Genomic DNA, 22,928 nt, shown 5'->3' on the forward strand with positions numbered 1-22,928 from the left:
CTAGTCTTCGATAGGACTAGGCCTCCTCTCTCTATTCTCGCATTGCTGCAGTCAGTCCACATATAACCCCCTTCTTTGATACTGATGCATAATTAGAATAGTTCTGATGTAAGACTTGCGAGTACTTTGGATGAGTACTCACCGCTGCTTTGCTCCCCCTTGTCCTCTTGATCCGTTTGCTGCGACCAGATGATGAAGCCCAGGAGATGGAGGTCCCCGCCACCGACGACTGCTACCCCGACGGTGCCTACTACTACGTGGAGGCCGCTGATGATCAGGAGTAGTTAGGAGGTTCCCAGGCAGGAGGCCTCGCCTCGTTCGATCGTTGTATCTTTTGTGCTAGCCTTCTCTAAGGCACCCCCATGTTTTATGTCTGTACTCAGATATTTGTTGCTTTCGCTGACTCATGTGTTATCGAGCTTTCGTATTCTAGCCCTCGAGGCCCCTGGCTTGTAATATGAAGCTGATGTTATTTTATTTGTGTCTAGAGTTGTGTTGTGATATCTCCCCGTGAGTCCTTGGGTTTGATCGTACGCATTTGCGTGTATGATTAGCGTACGATTAAGCCGAGGGCGTCACAAGTTGGTATCAGAGCCAACTGCCTGTAGGTAGCCCCCTTTCCAACTCCTTGGCCGAAGTTGAGTCTAGTGTTTGAAAAACTTTACTAACGCTGATGTTGTGGCTTACGGGCCCACATCTCAATTGGGTGGTATTAGTACCTTTTACTCCTTTCCTATACTCTGGGCTCTACTTTCTCTTCTCTTTCGGGTCAAAGATTTTACTAACTCTAACATTAGGTTCTCGAATCACATCAATCCGGAGCGCTGGACTATCTACTCTTTCTCTCGTGAATATGTATTACACACACTGTCATTGACATTCGTCAATCTTATTTTCAGATGCGTCCCGCAAGACAGCACGTGCGCCTGACACAGGCCACCGAGACGACTGGGTTCCCGGCCATTTTGGTCGATCTCCTGACCAGGCTGGGATATCGCTGGTACCCTGAGTACACTGTGTTCGAGGATTTCCGCGAGTACAACCAGTACCAGTACCAGGCTGAGGTTCGCATCTTCGACCAGAGGGGCGGCGAGACCCTCGAGCGCCACGTGTTTTGTGGTATTGGAGTGTCGGTCGAGATGGCCGTCCATGATGCGGCCTACATCGCCATCACCCGTCTCCGTGGAGCGTACCCTCACCTGGAGGAGAGCCCTTTCAGATACATCCCGCATGCTCCTGCTGGGGATGAGACTGGGTCTGATCTCACTGCCTACGCTTCTGACGTTCGGGAGCGCAACGACTGTTCCTACGTCGCTGTCTGCGCCCCCTACGTGACGCGTCGATACGACGCGCGGATTTTGGTGCAGTACACTGAGGCAATGGATCGTGCTTTCCGAGCTCTGACTGTGGAGTTGTATGCTACACACGCTCGTCTTTACGACGCGTTGACAGAGCTGCAGCCATCACACTGTCCGAGGGTTCCCCCTTTGCGCATCCGCGAGCCGAGCAGGACAGAGCTACCATCAGCTCTCGAGTGGACAGATGTTGGGGGTAGAACCCCTGCACTTGGACCTCAGCTCCTCGACTGGATGCGGTACCGTCACCAGAGTCACAACGGGACACAGGGTCCTGTCCCTACCTTCTATCACCGCCAGCTACCAGGATTCGTTCGTCCTCTCCGACGTTGATGTAGTCTTATCGCTACATCTCGTTGTGGTACTCTTCCATCGCGTGCCTGCGTGCCGCCTAGTGAGTCCAGGGTATCATCAAATGCGTTCGGGCTATCGCCAAATTTCGAGTTTTTAATCATTAGTCTGTAATCGAACTTATGTATGGGTCTGTATGTCGAACTCAGCTACTATGGAGTATCTATCGCATTTCCCTTTCGTTATGCTTGGTTACTTCATGAATGCGTGCGATGCCTTTCAATTACTTTAAGCTAAACTACCCCTGCTAAATATTTAACAGGATGGTTAGACCAGCTGGCCGCCCGCGTGGCCGTGCCAACGATGCACCACCCCCGCCTCCTGAGTATATGGCGGGGATGATCCAACAGTTTGAGCTGAACCGCCAGTTTATGCAAGGGCTCATGGATCAGTTCCAAAGGCCGAACCTGAACCAACCACAAGGCGTGACACTGCAAGACTTCTGCCGTCTCAACCCTGCGATCTACCGCAGCTCAACTCAGCCTCTTGATGCTGATGACTGGCTCCGTGACATTTCTTATGAGCTAGAGTCTGCCAATGTGCCCCTGGCGAGCTATGTCAACTTTGCCGCCTACTTTCTGAAGGTCCCGCTGCTCAATGGTGGGACAGCCACAGGCGCTCTCAGCCCGATGGAACTATCATCACTTGGGTAGAGTTCAAGGCTGCTTTCCGTGCTCGATACATTCCCCAGGGAATCATGGACCGGAAGAAGCGTGAGTTCCGCAACTTGGTCCAGGGCAACAAGACTGTGGATGCTTATCAGCGGGAATTTCTGGAATTATCTTGCTATGCTGAAGAAGACATTGCGACTGATGCACGCAGGCAGGAGAAGTTCCGTGAAGGCCTCCACCCTGATATCAAGCTGACACTCCTCGTTCAGGACTATGCTGATTTCGCCACCCTCGTGAACAAGGCTATTCAGGTTGAGACTGGTCTGCAGGAATACAAAGATAGCAGCAAGCGCAACCGTGACATGGGCTCATCTTCGGGCTCATCTGCACAGAAGCGGAAGATCTGGATTCCCAACAACATCTACCATGCACCTGCTCCTACTCCGAGGCCGTCCTATGCTGCACCTCGCCTGCCTCCTCCACCACCTAGGCAGCCGAGGCTTCCAGCTCCACCGCCTCGAGTTCCTCCTTCCCGTCCCGAGGACGGGCTGTGCTTCAAGTGTGGCCGTCCAGGTCACCGTGCTAGAGACTGCAGGCAGAATCAGAATCAGCTGGCACTTCCCGCAACTGGCCGTGGCAACAACCAGAACCGCAACTTCAACGCTAAGCCTGCTTATGTTCGTGGTCAGGCCAACAACATTGATATGGGTCAAGCTCAAGACCAGCCTGCTACCGTGATGGGTACACTTCTCGTTAACTCAGTACCTGCTTCTGTATTGTTTGATACAGGAGCATCGCATTCCTTTATGTCGGAAAATTTTGCATACATGCATGACATTAGGAGCGAAGAGATGAACCTCCCGATAGTGGTAAACACCCCTGGGGGCGAATGCCGAACCTCTGTGGTTTGCCCCCATGTTCCAGTTGAAATTGAAGGATTAGAATTCCTTGCCAACCCCATCCTACTAAAGTCATCCAACATTGATCTCATATTGGGGATGGACTGGTTGAAAGCTCATACGGCATCGATCGTTTGTGCCACCAAAACCGTCCACCTCCTACACCCTTCAGATGAACTCGTAAGCTACCATGCTCATCTCGTCCGTAATGCTGAGGCACGGCTGTATGCCTTGAATGCATTAAATGCGTCGCCTCTTGAAGGGATTGAAAACATTCCAGTGGTCCGAGAATTCCAAGATGTCTTTCCAGAAGAACTTCCGGGGATTCCCCCTGCTCGAGCTGTCGAGTTTGTCATTGACTTGGTACCCGGTACCACTCCTATTGCCAAGCGTCCTTATAAAATGCCACCACATGAACTCCTTGAACTTAAGCAAGAAATTGACAACTCGCTCCGTCTGGGTTTCATCCGTCCGAGTTCCTCTGCTTGGGGAGCACCTTCTCTCTTTATTAAGAAGAAGGATGGGACAAATCGATTGGTTCAAGACTATCGTCCTATCAACCAGGCCACCATTCAAAACAAATATCCTCTCCCGCGGATAAATGATTTGTATCATCAACTTGCTGGTTCCACCTTTTTATCTAAGCTCGACTTGAGATTGGGATACCACCAGATCCGTGTTCGCAAAGAGGATATTCCAAAGACCGCCTTTGTTACTCGATATGGATCATACGAGTACACCGTCATGTCCTTCGGCTTAACCAATGCACCGGCAACTTTCTCTCGATTGATGAATTATATATTCATGGACTACCTCGACAAATTTGTCGTGGTATATCTGGATGATATTCTGGTGTTTTCGAAGAACAAAGAAGAGCATGCTGAACATCTTCGTCTTGTACTGGATAAGCTTCGGGAGCATAAACTCTATGCGAAGTATTCCAAATGTGAGTTCTAGCTAGACGAAGTGACTTACCTTGGTCATGTGATTTCCAAGGATGGTATTGCGGTCAACCCCGAACGAATTCAAGCTATTCTTGACTGGACTCCCCCGAAGAATGTCAAGCAAGTCAGAAGTTTTCTCGGACTCGCCAGCTATTGCCGTCGATTCGTCGAGAACTTCTCCAAGATTGCGAAGCCCTTAACCAACCTGCTTCACAAAGGTGTTAAGTATGAATGGACTGATAAATGCCAGGAAAGTTTCCAAGCGCTCAAGGACAAACTGACGTCCGCTCCAGTACTTGCTCCTCCAGATACGAAAAGGGATTTCGTCATATACTGTGATGCTTCTCGTCAAGGAATAGGTTGTGTCCTAATGCAGGATCGCAAGGTGATCGCTTATGCTTCACGTCAACTGCGTGCTCATGAAGAGAACTACCCAGTTCATGATCTCGAGCTTGCCGCAGTCATTCATGCATTGAAGGAATGGCGACAATACCTTGTCGGTAATCGTTGTGAAATCTACACCGACCATCAAAGTTTGAAGTACTTGTTCACTCAACCGGAGCTGAACCTGCGTCAACAAAGATGGATGGAGCGTATAGCAGATTTTGACTGTAGTATATCATATACCCCTGGCAAGGCTAATGTAATGGCTGATGCCTTAAGTCGCAAGTCATACTGCAACCACCTCCAGGTTCATCAGGTTCACGATCGTCTGCAAGAGGAATTCCGTAAGCTGAACCTCCACATTATTCCTCAGGGTTACCTTGTGCCGCCTCCTGAAGAGTATCAAAAGATGAACCTTCGTGTTGTTAATCAGGGTTCCCTTAGTAACCTAGTGGTTGAACCAGATCTTGTGAGCTCCATAAAGAATATACAGAACTTTGACGATGATGTCGACAGGATTAAGAGCTATATTGCAAAGGGTAAACCCTCCTTTTTCACCGTTGATGAAGGTGGCGCCTTGTATTTCAAGGGTCGCCTATTCGTCCCAAATAAGAAGGAAAATCTCAGGATGACTGGGAAGGTGATGGAAGAAGCTCATGACACACCATTGTCTATTCACCCGGGTAGTACCAAGATGTACCAAGACATCCGGCAAAGATTCTGGTGGCCCAATATGAAACAAGACATTGCACGCTATGTGGCAGAATGTGATATATGCCGGCGTATCAAAGCAGAACACCAAAAGCCTGCTGGAACTCTGCAACCTATCTCTATTCCCGAGTGGAAATGGGATCACGTTGAAATGGACTTTGTCACTGGTTTTCCCAGATCTCAGAAAGGTAATGATGCTATTCTTGTCGTCATTGATCGACTGTCCAAAGTTGCACATTTCCTGGCCGTCAAAGAGACGATTAATGCTAGTCAACTGGCAGATCTTTATATGTCAAGAGTTGTTTCACTTCACGGTATTCCGTTGGTGATCAGTTCGGACCGTGGCAGCTTGTTTACTTCAAAATTCTGGGAAAGTTTTCAGAAGGCTATGGGGACTCATCTGTCCTTCAGCACTGCATTTCATCCTCAATCCCAGGGACAAGTTGAACGAGTCAACCAAATTCTTGAGGACATGCTTCGAGCTTGTGTCATTTCTTTCGGTAAGAAATGGGAGGAATCTCTCCCGTATGCCGAGTTCTCTTACAACAATAGCTATCAAGCTAGCCTGAAGATGGCCCCTTTCGAAGTATTGTATGGGCGAAGGTGTCGGACTCCTCTGAATTGGTCAGAAACTGGGGAAAGATCACTCTTCGGTCCGGATATTATTCAACATGCCGAAGATCAAGTCCGCATTATTCATGAGAATCTGAAGGCTGCCCAGTCTCGTCAGAAGAGTCAGTATGACCGTCATCATCAAGATATAGTCTATCAGCCTGGCAAAAAGGCTTATCTTCGTGTCACACCAATGAGAGGTGCACACCGTTTCGGAATCAAGGGCAAGTTAGCTCCTCGTTATATTGGTCCTTTCACTGTTCTCGAAAGGCGTGGAAGAGTGGCTTATCAATTGGAACTGCCGGCGAACCTTTCTCAGGTTCATGATGTCTTCCATGTTTCTCAGCTCCGTCGCTGCTTCAAGGACCCTATTCGAGCAGTGGATCACGATATGCTAGAGCTCCAACAAGACCTCTCTTATAAAGAGCACCCGGTCCGCATTCTCGACCAAGCTGAACGTAAGACTCGTCGCAAGGTCACCAAGTTCCTTAAGGTGCAGTGGTCAAATCACTCTGAAGATGAAGCCACTTGGGAACGCGAGGATCATCTTCGTGATGAATACCCCGGGATCTTTCCCTCTACCTCTTAATTCTCGGGACGAGAATTCTTGTTAGTAGGGGAGAATTGTGACATCCTCGACTTTTGCTACAGTAGTGATTGTAATTAAGCTACAGTGATCAACCGCTAATGATGCCACGTCATCGAATTCCCATCTCAGACCCGCGTGGATTCGCGTCTGTCCGGATCGATGAATTGAAAGCAAAGGGAAGCACTTTATCGGTTCATTACAAGTGTTAAAGGGATATATATGTAAGGGGAAAGTATTAAAGAAATAATAATGCTAAAAGAAAGAAAAGAAAACTGAAAGAAAGAAATAATAAGAAAAGGAAAAGGTAAAACAAAAAAAAAAACAAAAAAAAAATGAAAACAACCCCACTCCCCCGGCCCAGCTGGGCCTCCCACCGGCCCAACCGGCCAAACCCTAGCCCCTGGCGAGGGAGCAGCCTCCCCACGCCAGCTCCCTCCCCTCCCCTGTACGCCGCCGCCAGCCACCCCCTCGTGGGGGGGCCCCACCCCCCACCGACACTCCCTCCTCCCATCCCGTAACTCCCTCCACTCCCTCTCTCTCGGCCCCCCCACCAACCGAGAGCCCCCCATCCCCTCTCACGTCGCCCCCTCCTATCCCCCCAGAGCGCCTCCACCTCGCCCCTCTCCCTCCCCGGCCGGCGACCACCCTCCCGCCGGCAGCCCCCCGGCGGCCACTCCGCCTCCCGCCGGCCTTCTCCCTCCACCGCCCCCTCCCCGACGGCCCCTCATCCACCTCCTCCCCCACGGCCTCCTTGCCCACCTCCCCCTCCGGATCCGGCGGCCGGGGCCCTCCCCATCCCGCCGGCGGCTCCATCTCCGGGGGGCCCTCCTCACCGGCTCCTCCTCGCCGGCACATCACCACCGGAACCTCACCGTCACCGTCTCCACCGTCACTTCGTGCGAACTCCGGCTTCACCGGGCCGTCACGTCACCGTCGGTGAGCCCCTCCTCGGGCTCCTCCCACCGTGTCGATCTCCTCGCCGTCCCGGTTCCGTTCCGGCAAACGGGGCCTCGATCCGTCGACGGTGGACTCCGGTAGAAGGATTCGAAGTTGGTGTTCTTCTAGGTGGAGTAGCAAAAGAACTTCTCTGTCTCTGTTAACAGAGAGATGAGAGATGAGAGTTTTTGAGAAAAAAGAAATAAAAACAAAGGTTGTATTCCGTATGTATGTATGAGATGTGATGTATGTATTTGTGTATTTGGATATTTAGAGAAATACGGTATTTGAGCGGTTAGGTATCTAATAAAAATAAATGAGAAAATAACCTTAAGCCACTTACCGGTGGGGCCAATGCACCGCTGTCAATGACAGGGAGGCCCCGCGCGATAATTAAAAATAATGTTTTTCCTAAATAAATAAATAAATAGATATATTAGTTAAAATAATTAATTAACATAATTAGAGTATGACACGTGGGTCCCTCGTTGAATTAATCTGATTAATAAATATTTAATCTTAAATAAAACTTGTGCCATGACGTTCGGGACCCGCTGGTCAGTTGACCGGTCAAATGTGATGTCAGCCTGACATCCCGATGATGTCATAATAGGATTTTACTAAATCTTTTAAATCTGTTTTTAATTCTTAAATAATTAATAAAACTTTAAAAATTAATATTAAATAATCCGTAAGTCAGATCAAAATTATTTCAACATGAAAGTTGATCAGCAAAGCGAGACGAACCCGGATACACGGCCCGTTCGTCTGTCACGCGTCCCTAGCATGGCAAACATGGAACTTTTCCATCATTTTCAGTGTAACCGGTAGTATCCCGAGACCCGGAAAATATCGTCAGATATTCTTCCGACCCGTCTATGACGGATGTTCCTGCGTTAGCTCATGCCTAGCCTGCATATTTCCATGTCATGCTTTGTGTTGCATCGGTGCTATTATTTATTGTTTCTTCCCCCTCTTCTTACCGGTAGACCCCGAGACTGACGCTGCTGCCGGGTACATCTACGACCCTGCCGATCAGTCCTTTGCCGCAGAGCAGCAAGGCAAGCAAACTCCCCTTGATCATTCCTATATCGTCTATGTCTTTCTTCCTACTGCTTGCATTAGTATTTTGCTACTGTTGTAGTTAGCTCCTATATCTGATGCATAGCCTGTTTTTGATGAACTGCTACTTTCAGTCCTGTACCTTTAACCTGCTTAGTATAGGTGGAGCAGTCATCCCCTCTGACCCCGTAGATCAGTTGCCCCGCTTGTTTCCAAATCTCGATCTCTGATCGACGAGCCAGACCCGACACAGCACGTTCACCCCCCTTCGTTGTACGACGCTACAGGGATACTATCGGGTACCGAGGGTGACACCTCGCTAAGTACTCCTGATGATATCTCTGTAGTATAGCTAGTCGGTCGTGGTTATCGAGGGTGATTCCTCTTTCACCATTCCCGATGACGTCTCTGTCGTGCCACCCCGCGAGTGTGGGACCCCCGAGGGTGATTCCTCTAAGCCCACCTTGCCGGGTACGTCGTTCGGAATCCAACGAGGGTGATACCTCGGATTCCCCCGATGTTACAACCACACAGTTACTCGACCATGTTACTGGGATCATTGGTGATTAGTTGTAAGACGGGTGGATTCCCGCGAGACCGTGTTGTTGGCCTAATTAAAATGCTAATGGATTTGGGTTTTTGATCTGGGTTGGTCGGAGACCTTTTCGCACTAACCGGCTACGCGGGAAGAATTATGGGTACTCGACGTCGCGGTATCAGCCGAAGCTTTTCAGATGCCAGCAGTGTAGCGGCGCGCGCCCGAGTGGTCCCGAGATGCATCGCGCTTGTGATTAAGGGATGCTAGGACTGACGTCGGCCGCCCACGCCACGTGCAGGAGCGTGAAGGGGAACTGGGCCCATGAACCCTTTGTGCTTAGGATTTAGACCGGCGGGCTGGCCTCTCTGATTAGTCTTAGGTGGGGCTGCGACGTGTCGATATTCCGAGGCCGGGCAGGACCCAGAAAAGTTTGTCCGGCCAGAGTGTTATCGAGCGTGACGGGACATGTGGTGCACCCCTGCAGGGATGAAAATTAACTATTCGGATAGCCGTGTCCACGGTTACAGGACGACTTGGAGTTGTGCCCCGATCTTATACAACTACAATTGTTACTTAACTGGAATTAGTTTGTCTCGGGATTGCTTCCTCGCAGGGAGTCGAGGAAGGATCTTTAGGCGTGACCTCACTTTAATTTTGCTGCAACAATATGACTATTAATGTTTTACTCGTGTGCTACTCTCGTCTATTGCTGCAAGACCCTGAAGATGCTAGTCTTCGATAGGACTAGGCCTCCTCTCTCTATTCTCGCATTGCTGCAGTCAGTCCACATATAACCCCCTTCTTTGATACTGATGCATAATTAGAATAGTTCTGATGTAAGACTTGCGAGTACTTTGGATGAGTACTCACCGCTGCTTTGCTCCCCCTTGTCCTCTTGATCCGTTTGCTGCGACCAGATGATGAAGCCCAGGAGATGGAGGTCCCCGCCACCGACGACTGCTACCCCGACGGTGCCTACTACTACGTGGAGGCCGCTGATGATCAGGAGTAGTTAGGAGGTTCCCAGGCAGGAGGCCTCGCCTCGTTCGATCGTTGTATCTTTTGTGCTAGCCTTCTCTAAGGCACCCCCATGTTTTATGTCTGTACTCAGATATTTGTTGCTTTCGCTGACTCGTGTGTTATCGAGCTTTCGTATTCTAGCCCTCGAGGCCCCTGGCTTGTAATATGAAGCTGATGTTATTTTATTTGTGTCTAGAGTTGTGTTGTGATATCTCCCCGTGAGTCCTTGGGTTTGATCGTACGCATTTGCGTGTATGATTAGCGTACGATTAAGCTGAGGGCGTCACAGGGAAGGGTCTCCAGATGAGATCTCACGGAAACGGAAGCTTGCGGCGGCAGAAAAGTGGTTGCGTGGACGCCCTTATTTTTTCTGGGATTTTAGGGAATATATAGGCCAAAGAGCTAGGGCAGGGGAGCTCCAGGGGGGCACAAGCTTGGTAGCCGCGGGCCCCCCTGGCCGCGGCTACAGGGCTTGTGGGCCCCCTGTGGGCCTCCTGCCTTGGCCCTCAAGTCCCCCGATCTTCTTTTGTTCTGGAAAAATTCATTTCGGGGATTTTATTCCGTTTGGACTCCGTTCCAAAATCAGATCTGAAAAGAGTCAAAAACACAGAAAAAACAGGAACTAACACTTGGCACTGAATTAATAAGTTAGTCCCAAAAAAGATATAAAAGGTATATAAAGCATCCAAAGTTGACAAGATAACTGCATGAAACTATCAAAAATTATAGATACGTTTGAGACGTATCACTACTATGTGCTATTCGGAAGTATTCCAAATATCTACTCTACCATACGAATCCGTTTCACTACTCATAGTTATTCGGATTAGTGTTAAAGCTTGCATTGACGTAATCCTTTACGACGAACTCTTTAACCACCTCCATAATCGAGAAAAATTCCTCAATCCATTAGTTACTAAGGATAACTTTGACCGCTGATCAGTGATTCAATCCTGGATCACTCCGTGTGCCTCTTAACAGACTTTTAGCAAGGCACACATCAGGTGCGGTACTCAGCATGACATACTTTAGAGTCTACGACTAAGGTATAGAAGACGGCATTCGCCTATTCTCTTTATTCTGCCGGGGTCAGGTTTTGAGTCTTACTCAAATTCACACCTTACAACCTATTTTGCTGATCTACCAAGAACTCCTTCTTTGCTGATCTATTTTGCTGATCTATTTTGAACTCCTTCAAAAACTTGTCAAGGCATGCATCTTGTTGAAACTTCTATTAAGTGTTTCGATCTATCTCCATAGATCTTGATGCTTAATGTTCAAGTAGCGCAATCCAGGTATTCCTTTGAAAAACTCCTTTCAAACAACCTTTTATGCTTTACAGAAATTCTACATTACTTTTGATCCACAATATGTCAACCACATATACTTATCAGAAATTCTATAGTGCTCCCACTCACTTCTTTGGAAATACAAGTTTCTCACAAACCTTGTATAAACCCAAAAGCTTTGATCAACTCATCAAAGCATATATTCCAACACCGAGATGCTTGCACCAGTCCATAGAAGGATCGCTGGAGCTTGCATACTTGTTAGCATCTTTAGGATCGACAAAACTTTATGGTTGTATCACATACAACTTTTCCGTCGAGGAAAACAATGTTTTGACATCCTATGTGCAATATTTCATAAATAATGCAGCAACTGCTAACATAATTCCAACAAACCTTTAGCATCGTTATGAGTGAGAAAGTCTCATCATACTCAACTCTTTGAACTTGTCGGAAAACATCCTTGCGACAAGTCGAGCTTTTCTTAATAGTGACGTTTCACCATCATCGTCCGTCTTCCTTATAAAGATCCATCTTTTACTTAATAGTCCTACGACCATCAAGTAGTTCTTCCAAAGTATACACTTTGTTTTATACATGGATCCTCTTTCGGATTTCATGGCCTCCAACCATTTGTCGGAATCCGGGCCCACCATTGCTTCTTCATAACGATTTTGACCACAACATGACCTCCAATACAGGGTTACCGTACCACTCTGTAGTAGTACGCGACCTTTGTCGACCTACGAGGTTTGTAGTAACTTGATCCAAAGCTCAATGATCACCATCATTAGTTTTCTACTTCAATTGGTGTATGCGCCATAGGAACAACTTCCCGCGCCCTGCTACACTCTGGTTGAAGTGACGGTTCAATAACCTCATCAAGTTCCACCACCCTCCCACTCAATTCTTTCGAGAGAAACCTTTCCTCGAGAAAGATTCCGTTTCTGGAAACAAACTTTTTGCTTCCGGATCTGAGATAGGAGATGTATCCAACTATTTTGGATATCCTATGAAGACGCATTTATCCGCTTTGGGTTCGAGCTTATTAGACTGAAACCTTTTCACATAAGCGTCGTAGCCCCAAACTTTCAAGAAACGACAACTTAGGTTTCTCCAAACCATATTCTATATTGTGTCATCTCAATGGAAATACGCGGTGCCCTATTCAAAGTGAATGCGGTTGTCTCTAATGCATAACCCATAAATGATAGTGGTAATTCGATAAGAGACATCATAGTATGCACCATATCAAATAGGTCGCGGCTATGACACCATCACACCATGGTGTTCTTGGTGGCATGAATTGCCAAACAACTTCCACATTGTCTTAACTGTGTACCAAAACTCGCAACTCAGATATTCATCTCTATGATCATATCGTAGACAGTTTATCCTCTTGTTACGACGAACTTCACTCTGAAACAGAATTGAACTTTTTCAATGTTTCAGACTTGTGATTCATTAAGTAAATACTCCTGTATCTACTCAAATCGTCATTGAAGTAAGAACATAATGATATCCACTGCGTGCCTCAGCACCCATTGGACTGCATACATCAAAATGTATTACTTCCGACAAGTTACTATCTTGTTTCATCTCAATGAAAACAAGGCCTTGCTCATGTGGTATGATTTGCATGTCACAAGTGATTCAAAATCAAGTGAGTAAAAAGATCCATCAGCATGGAGTCTCTTCATGCAATTTATACCAACATGACTCAAGCGGGAGTGCCACAAGTAAGTGGTACTATCATCATTACCTTGTATCTTTTGGCACCAATATCATGAACATGTGCAACACTACGATCGAGATTTAATAAACCATTGAAGGTGTTTATTCAAGCTAATAGAGTAACCATTATTCTCTTTAAATGAATAATCGTATTGCAATAAACACGATCCAATCATGTTCATGCTTAACGCAAGCACCAAATAACAATTATTTAGGTCTAACACCAATCCCGATGGTAGAGGGAGCGTGCGACGTTTGATCATATCAACCTTGGAAACACTTCCAACACGTATCATCACCTCGCCTTTAGCTAGTCTCCGTTTATTACGTAGCTATCATTTCGTGTGACTAATCACTTAGCAACCGAACCGGTATCCAATACCCTCGCGCTACTAGGAGTACTAGTAAAGTACACATCAACATCATGTATATCAAATATACTTCTTTCGACTTTGCCAGCCTTCTTATCTACCAAGCATCTAGGGCAGCTCCGTCTCAGTGACCGTTCCCCTCATAACAGAAGCACTTAGTCTCGGGTATGGGTTTAATCTTGGGTCTCTTCATTAGTGCATCAACTGTTTTGCCGTTTCACGAAGTATCCCTTCTAGCCCTTGTCTTTCCTGAAACTTAGTGGTTTTACTAACCATCAACTATTGATGCTCCTTCTTGATTTCTACTTTCGCAGTGTCAAACATCGCGAATCGCTCAAGGATCATTGTATCTATCCTTGATATGTTATAGTTCATCACGAAGCTCTAGCAGCTTAGTGGCAGTGACTTTGGAGAACCATCACTATCTCATCTGGAAGATTAACTCCCACTTGATTCAAGCGATTGTTGTACTCAGACAATGTGAGAACATGCTCAACGATTTTGAGCTTTTCTCCTTTACTTTGTAGGCAAAGAATCTTGTCGGAGGTCTTATATCTCTCAACAAAGGCACGAGCATGAAATATCAATTTCATCTCCTTGAACATCTCTTATGTTCTGCGACGTTTTTAAAACGTCTTCGGCGCCTTGCTTCTAAGCCATTAAGTATTGCGCACTAAACTATCACGTAGTCATCAAAAAACGTGTATGTCAGATGTTCGCAACATCCACAGACGACGCTCGAGGTGCAGCACACCGAGTGAGGCATTAAGGACATAAGCCTTCTGCGCAGCAATGAGGACAATCCTCAGTTTTACGGACTAGCAAAGTTGCTACTATGAACTTTCAACTAAATTTTCTCTAGGAACATATAAAAATAGTAGAGCTATAGCGCAAGCTACATCTTAATTCGCAAAGACCATTAGACTATGTTCATGATAATTAGTTCAATTAATCATATTACTTATGAACTCTCACTCAAGAAGTACATCTCTCTACTCATTTGAGTGGTACATGATCCAATTCCACAATCTCAAGTCCGATCATCACGTAAGTCGAGAATAGTTTCACTGGTAAGCATCTCTATGCTAATCATATCAACTATATGATTCATGCTCGACCTTTTGGTCTCTTGTGTTCCGAAGCCATGTCTGCACATGCTAGGCTCGTCAAGTTTAACCCGAGTGTTCCGCGTGTGCAACTGTTTTGCACCCGTTGTATGTGAACGTTGAGTCTATCACACCCGATCATCACGTGGTGTCTCGAAATGATGAACTGTAGCAACGGTGCACAGTCGGGGAGAACACAATTTCGTCTTGAAATTTTAGTGAGAGATCACCTCATAATGCTACCGTCGTTCTAAGCAAAATAAGGTGCATAAAAGGATTAACATCACATGCAATTCATAAGTGACATGATATGGTCATCATCATGTGCTTCTTGATCTCCATCACCAAAGCACCGGCACGATCCTCTTGTCACCGGCGCCACACCATGATCTCCATCATCAGGATCTCCATCAACGTGTCGCCATCGGGGTTGTCGTGCTACTATGCTATTACTACTAAAGCTATGTCCTAGCAATATAGTAAACGCATCTACAAACACAAACATTAGTTTAAATACAACCATATGGCTCCTGCCAGTTGCCGTAGCATCGACGTGCAAGTCGATATTGACTATTACAACATGATCATCTCATACATCCAATATATCACATCACGTCGTTGGCCATATCACATCACAAGCATACCCTGCAAAAACAAGTTAGACGTCCTCTAATTGTTGTTGCATGTTTTACATGGTTGCCATGGGTATCTAGTAGGATCACATATTACTTACGCAAACACCACAACGAAGATGTATGAATTGCTATTTAACCTCTCTCCAAGGCCCCTCGGTCAAATCCGATTCAACTAAAGTTGGAGAAACCGACACTCGCCAGTCATCTTTGAGCAAAGTTGCTCATAGCGATGAAACCAGTCTCTCTTAAGCGTATGAGTAATGTCAGTCCGAGCCGCTTCGATCCAACAATACCGCGGAATCAAGAAAAGACTAAGGAGGGCAACAAATCGCACATCACCGCCCACAAAAACTTTTGTGTTCTACTCGAGATAACATCTACGCATGAACCTAGCTCATGATGCCACTGTTTGGGAACGTCACATGGGAAACAAAAATTTCCTACTGATATGTCTCAAACGTATCTATAATTTTTGATGGTTTCATGCTGTTATCTTGTCATCTTTGGATGTTTTATGTACCTTTTATATCTTTTTTGGGACTAACTTATTAATTCAGTGCCAAGTGCGAGTTCCTGTTTTTTTCTGTGTCTTTGGCTCTTTTCAGATCTAATTTTGGAACGGAGTCCAAACGGAATAAAATCCCCGAAATGATTTTTTCCCGAACGGAAGAAGATCAGGGGGCTTGTGGGCCAAGCCAGGAGGGCTACAGGGAGCCCACAAGCCCCCACTCCGCCACCAGGCAGGCTTGTGGCCTCCCTGGAGCCCCCCTGACCTAGATCTTGCGCCTATATATTCCCTAAAAATCAGAAAAAATCAAGGGATCCACGAAAATACTTTTTCGCCGCCGCAAGCTTCTGTTTCCGTGAGATCTCATCTGGAGACCCTGCCGGAGGGGACTTTGGAGTTGGAGGGCTTCATCATCATCATCATCGCCCCTCCAATGACTCGTGAGTAGTTCACTTCAGACCTACGGCTCCGTAGTTAGTAGCTAGATGGCTTATTCTCTCTCTTGGATCTTCAATACAAAGTTCTCCATGATCTTCATGGAGATCTATCCGATGTAATCTTCTTTGGCGGTGTGTTTGTCGAGATCCGATGAATTGTGGATTTGTGATCAGATTATCTATGATATATATTTGAGTCTTTGCTGATTTCTTATATGCATGATTTGATATCCTTGTAAGTCTCTCTGAGTCTTGGGTTTTGTTTGGCCAACTAGATCTATGATTCTTGCAATGGGAGAAGTGCTTGGTTTTGGGTTCTTACCGTGTGGTGACCTTTCCCAGTGACAGTAGGGGCAGCAAGGCACACATCGTGTGGTTTCCATCAAGGGTAACAAGGTGGGCTCTGTCGTAGATATGAGATTGTCCTTCTACATCATGTCATCTTGCTTAAGGCGTTACTCTGTTCTTTTGGACTTAATACACTAGATGCATGCTGGATAGCGGTCGACGTGTGGAGTAATAGTAGTAGATGCAGAAAGTAACGGTCTACTTGTTTTGGACGTGATGCCTATAGATATAATCATTGCCATAGATGACGTCACGACTTTGCGCGGTTCTATCAGTTGCTCGACAGTAATTTGTTCACCCACCGTCTACTTGCTTTCATGAGAGAAGCCACTAGTAAACACTACGGCCCCCGGGTCTATTCACACCTATCGTTTCCACTTTCGCTTTTACTTTGCTTTGTTACTTTGTTGCTTTCAGTCCTCACTTGGCGAACAATCTATAAGGGATTGACAACCCCTTCATAGCGTTGGGAGCAAGCTTTTTTTGTTTGTGCAGGCTCTTGTGATACTCCTTCACTGGATCGATACCTTGGTTCTCAAACTGAGGGAAATACTTACCACCGCTACGCTACATCACCCTTTCCGCTTCGAGGGAACACCAATGCAAGGCTCCAAGGCCACGGGGGAAATCCTTTGCATATTTGCCTAGGAAGTCCCTTAAGGCGTAGCCGTAGCAGAAGGATTTCCAAGGTGCCGTCAACAGAGAGACGGAGAGGTAGATGAGTTCTCCGCCATGATCTCGGCCTTCTTGATCCAGCAAGAGAGACAGAGAGGTAGATGAGTTCTCTGGCAGCGTGACGGCGCTCCGGAGGTTGGTGGTGATCTATCCCAGCAGGGCTCCTCCCGAGCTTCGTAGAAATACGATCTAGAGGAAAAACCGTGGAGGTATGTGGTCGGGCTGCCGTGGCAAAGTTATCACAAATCAGCCCTAATACCCCAATATATATAGGAGGGAGGGTAGGGACCTTGCCTTGAGGTACAAGGGAGCTCCAAGGGGTCGGCCGAACCAAGGGGGGAAGTCCTCCCCCTCCAATCCTAGTCCAACTAGGATTGGAAAGTGGAGTCCTTCTCCACCTTCCCACTTCCTTTTTCTTTTTCTTTTTCTCTTTGGTTTTTTCCTTGGTGGCGCCATGGGCCTTTATTGGCTGTCCCACCAGCCCACTAAGGGCTAGTGTGTCACCCCTAAGGCCTTGGGCCACTCCCGGGTGGGTTCCCCCCTCCCGGTAAATTCCCTGAACCCATTCGTCACTCCCGGTACGATGTCGGTAATGCCCGAAAACCTTCCGGTAACCAAATGAGACAAACCTATATATCAATCTTCGTTTCCGGACCATTCCGGAAACCCTCATGACGTCCGTGATCCCATCCGGGACTCCGAACACCATTCGGTAACCAACCATATAACTCAAATACGCATAAAACATCGTCGAACCTTAAGTGTGCAGACCCTGCGGTTCGAGAACTATGTAGACATGACCCGAGAGACTCCTCGGTCAATATCCAATAGCGGGACCTAGATTCCCATATTGGATCCTACATATTCTCCGAAGATCTTATCGGTTGAACCTCAGTGTCAAGGATTCATATAATCCCGTATGTCATTCCCTTTGTCCTTCGGTATGTTACTTGCCCGAGATTCGATCGTCAGTATCCGTATACCTATTTCAATCTTGTTTACCGGCAAGTCTCTTTACTCGTTTCGTAATACAAGATCCCGTGACATACACTAAGTCACATTGCTTGCAAGGCTTGTGTGTGATGTTGTATTACCGAGTGGGCCCCGAGATACCTCTCTGTCACACGGAGTGACAAATCCCAGTCTTGATCCATACTAACTCAATGGACACCTTCGGAGATACCTGTAGAGCATCTTTATAGTCACCCAGTTACGTTGTGACGTTTGATACACACAAGGTATTCCTACGGTGCCAGTGAGTTATATGATCTCATGGTCACAGGAATAAATACTTGACACGCAGAAAAACAGTAGCAATAAAATGACACGATCAACATGCTACGTTCATTAGTTTGGGTCTAGTCCATCACATGATTCTCCTAATGATGTGATCCCGTTATCAAGTAACAACACTTGCCTATGGTCATAAAACTTTGACCATCTTCTTACTAGGGACAGTGTTTTGTCTATGCATCCACACAAGTATTGTGTTTCCAATCAATACAATCATGGATAATAAACGATTACCATGAACAAAGAAATATAGTAATAACTAATTTATTATTGCCTCTAGGGCATATTTCCAACACTAATCAACGCAAGATTATCATCTTTCTAATCCATAATATATTTAATAGCGGCATGATCAATCTAAATAGTAACTTTAGAATCAACCATATATGGTCTACACTTATCACAAGAAAACACAACTTCTAGAAATTCCTTCTCACTACTAGCATTTTTTAGCTTTGACCAAGGTTTTTCTAGCATACTGAATAACATTCAATTTATTATGAACTCTCAGACCAAGAACAACCCTGATATGCATAATAACTGGCATCACAAAATTTTAAAATATAAATTCCAATCAGGTGGCTGAACAATAGGAGTAGTAATCAAAGCTTTCTTACAAATTTTAAAGTCATATACACACTCATCATCAAAAGCAAAAGCCTAGAAATTTTAGAAAAAATCGTTAATAATCCTTCTATAGAAACCAACATGACCAAGAAAATTCCTTATACCATTGATATATTTAGGACATTGCACTTTCTCAACAGCATCAAATTTAGCTTTATCTACATAAATGCCTCTTTCAGAAATTTTATGCCCAAGGACTATACTATCATTCATCATAAAGTGGCACTTATGACAACTCAAGACAAGACTAGTTCTCCATACGCAACCCTTTTATATTCGTTGATTTTATGTTAATCGTAAAAGATTTGACGGTTGAGATTTAAAAGATGGATGGATCTGTTCTGGAAAAAAATGATCAATCTTTCCTCAAGCACGACGTATCGATGGATGGATTCGTTCCCGCAAGGAAAAAAGATCGATATGATAGATTCTTTCGCAGATTCCTTGGTCAACAGTAAGCTATTCTTGTGTGTGTATTTTTGGACTTTGTGCTCATGATTCTACAGTTCTATTTACAGTCTTGCTTATGGTATTCTTAATTTACTTGATTCAGTGGTAAGTTATTCTCAGGTTTTTTCTATGGCTTGGTCTTGAATGGATGGAATGCTACAAAATAGCTTGAAGGTATTTGTTGTCTATCCTTTTACACTCTCCACTTTACGGGCATCTTGGTTTTACAATTCGATGTGCTCATGTGCATGATGCAGGTAGACGGATACTCAAGAGCCAAGGAGCTATTCAAGACTGGCGAGAGCGTGACTTCTGCCCCTTTCAATTTTGGAGGCCATGACTGGGCCGTGGAATATTACCCAAACGGCGAATCTGAGGATTGTGTCGATTTCATATCTATTTTTCTACTTCTCGAATCTGCCGATGGCGAAGATGTCAAGGCGAACTTCACGCTCAACGTACTTGACAAAAATGGAGAACCAGTGCCATCATACAGCCGTACCAACGTTGTACATACCTCCTCAAGGGAAGAATCAGAGTGGGGCTATAATGAATTCATTGAGAAGGCTGATCTAGAGGGATCAGGACATCTGAGAGATGACTGTCTTACCATCAGGTGCGATGTCACTGTCATAAAGGAGATCAACAGTGAAGAAGAAACAAGGGTTCCTCCAGGCGACTTGCACCGGCATCTTGGTGACCTCCTAAAGAGCAAGGATGCAGCAGACCTCACCTTTAAAGTCGGCTGTCAGACACTCTCAGCTCACAGGTGTGTCCTCGCTGCTCGGTCGTCCGTCTTCAAGGCGGAGCTCCTTGGCGCCATGAAGGAGAGTTCTGCAGCTAGTCCTATTGAAATTCATGACATGGAAGCTAATGTGTTCAATTCCTTGCTCCACTACATATACACTGACTCGGTTCCTGTGCTTGAGATGGGTAGCAACAAAGACGAAACTGATGTGGTTATGGCTGACCATCTACTAGTAGCAGCTGACAGGTACAACATCAGCAGGCTGAAGCAGATATGTGAGGAGAAATTGTGCAATCACATTGATTCCAACATGGTGGCAACCAGCCTGGCTTTAGCCGAGCAGCATGGTTTCCATCGTCTCAAAGAAGCTTGTTTGCAGTTCCTTGCTTCTCCGTCTAATTTGGAAGCAATGATGGAAAGTGAAGGTTACGAGCATCTGAAATCCAGCTGCCCATCAGTTCCCAAGGAGCTGATAGCTAGAATCATCCCGGTTGAATTTAAATCGGCAAAGGATATTATCATGGCAATTTAGTAGTAATGTGTGGTACTATTATCATATATGTCATCCAATTTTTTTGGTACTAATCGTTCTACTTGTTATGGTACTTCTCCTGTTTTCCATGTATGGTTTCATGCATATTATTCAGAAAAAAATGTTACTACGGATCATTCGGTTTAATATATGTTCAGGCGACCAGTGTGTTTATTTATTTCTCTTGTGAGAAGAATTAAAGTATTGTTTTATGATTTGTTGTTGCCAATTAACCTTCCAAAAACAATGGACATGGACTAAAAAAACCTTCCAGTGCTTGATCTGGTGATGGCCGGCCATCTACTTCTGGCCGCTGACGGGTACAACATTGGTAGGCTGAAGCTGATATGCCTGGAGAAATTGTGCAGTCACATTGATTCCAACATGGTGGCTACCAGCTTGGCTTTGGCCGAGCAACATGGTTTCCTTCGCCTCAAAGAAGCTTTTTTGCAGTTCCTTGCTTCTCTGTCGAATTTGGACTCTATGATGGCAAGTGATGACTATGAGCATCTGAAATCCAGCTGCCTAGCTGTTCTCAAGGAGCTGATAGCTAGAATCATCCCGGCTGAATTTACATCAGCAAAGGATATTATCATGACAATGTGGAAGTAATGTCATACCATACCATTATCATATATTGTCATCCTTTTGGTACCAAAGGATATTATGCTACATCTCCATGCATGGTGCGTTTATGTTTCAGAATAAAAATGCTACTTATCGATCGGCATTCATGTGACGAGAATGGTAATTTTATTTCCTGAGATAAAAGAAAGTATGGACCGCTCCTTCTTCAAATTCCTGGTTTTTATGTAGCATTAGCATCCTCTTTCTAGGCTGCGCGACAGGGAGCGTCTGGATGGCATGCTGGTTTCTCTTCTGGCTATGTCGCGATGGCTTGCCTTCATGTAGGGCCGAGGCTCTACCGTCACTAGGTGGCTTTTTTCTAATTTCTTTTATTTTCTGTGGGCTAGACTATGCGGTCGCCCCGGCTTCTATGTGTGGTTGAACTTGTATATGGGTTGTATGGATCATTGCTTTATCTATAAAACGGAGTGAAAGGGTATTTCGAGTATGGTCTGGACTAGTCTATTTTTTTTCTTCCGAAAATAAAAACTTCATTACCCTCTGCTCGTGTATCTGGCTTTCGGGATCATGTGTTGCAGTTCAGTTTAAAGCACAAAGCAAAAGAATAAAAAAGATATCTGCATGCAGTAATCGTCAACAACTGATTATTACTCCTAATATCTTCTGATAGCTAATACTCTGAGAAGTTGTGAAGGGCCATTGGTTATTATTCCCCTCTGAATATTTCTCGTAGTGCTGCTGTGTGAAGGACTTAGCTATGCTGTTGAGGGTTATTCAGACTTAATTTTCGAAAAGTCGGTTTTAAAGGGATTTTAGAGGAAACAAGTTAACTGCTGTGGTTATGTGTGCTAAATATACGTTATGTTGCGGAGAAATAATGGCACGTAGGAAAGTTTTTCCAAAGGTTAATTTGGTCGCTGTCTTGATGAGTAAATTGGCGGGAGGAAGAAAAAGTTGTCGCTGTCGAGTACAGAGAAAACACTCTCCAAAATTTAGTTTTTGTAACATGCTAAACGTGATCATGAAAATGTGTTTGTGGTGTGGATGATGATTCATTCAGGTCGTCGGTACATTCAACTGGATTATATATTGCTTAATTTCGTTGGTATAACCCTTTGCCTGTTGCTCGGCCCACCCAACATATCTGAATTATATTTGCAAGTTGCAACACATTCAGCTGGATTGTACTGTCATTGGTGTTCCAAATGGTCAAAATGCTTCCGAGTTCTGAATCATACTACTCCTGCAGTATACTGCAGATCGTATAGCTCATAAGCCATGAAATCTGCAGGCCATGTCCGTGCTTTTCTGTTTATGTAAAACATGTTTCGCGGTCGCACGAACGCCAATCTGGCTAGTACTTGGTTCTTTCTTGCCGATTTTTTGTTCGAAATTGCTTTGCAAACAACCTTTTTATGCCCGATGAACACACGACCTGATGTGTCTCCACTGGACCGCATGCTGCATTCGTTTTCCTTCCCCGATGACGCTGGTTGATTGGACGAAAGCAATGTATTAGAAGGTGCGTGTTTCGGACGTGTGAAAACGTCGTCGGTAGAAAAGCGCTCCGCCATT

The 22,928-nt window shown here is 45.6% G+C and overlaps 1 protein-coding gene across 1 annotated transcript; it reads left to right on the plus strand.

The window, feature by feature from the left end:
- The first annotated feature begins 19,733 nt into the window (after window positions 1-19,733).
- Window positions 19,734-21,377, plus strand: LOC123452669 (BTB/POZ and MATH domain-containing protein 2-like). The gene is made up of 2 exons (XM_045129366.1): window positions 19,734-20,734; window positions 21,341-21,377. The coding sequence occupies exons 1-2, from the start codon at window positions 19,734-19,736 to the stop codon at window positions 21,375-21,377; spliced, it is 1,038 nt and encodes a 345-aa protein (XP_044985301.1).
- Window positions 21,378-22,928: the final 1,551 nt, after the last annotated feature.

This window comes from Hordeum vulgare, chromosome 5H, assembly GCF_904849725.1.
Source record: "Hordeum vulgare subsp. vulgare chromosome 5H, MorexV3_pseudomolecules_assembly, whole genome shotgun sequence".
NCBI classification, from domain to species: domain Eukaryota; kingdom Viridiplantae; phylum Streptophyta; class Magnoliopsida; order Poales; family Poaceae; genus Hordeum; species Hordeum vulgare.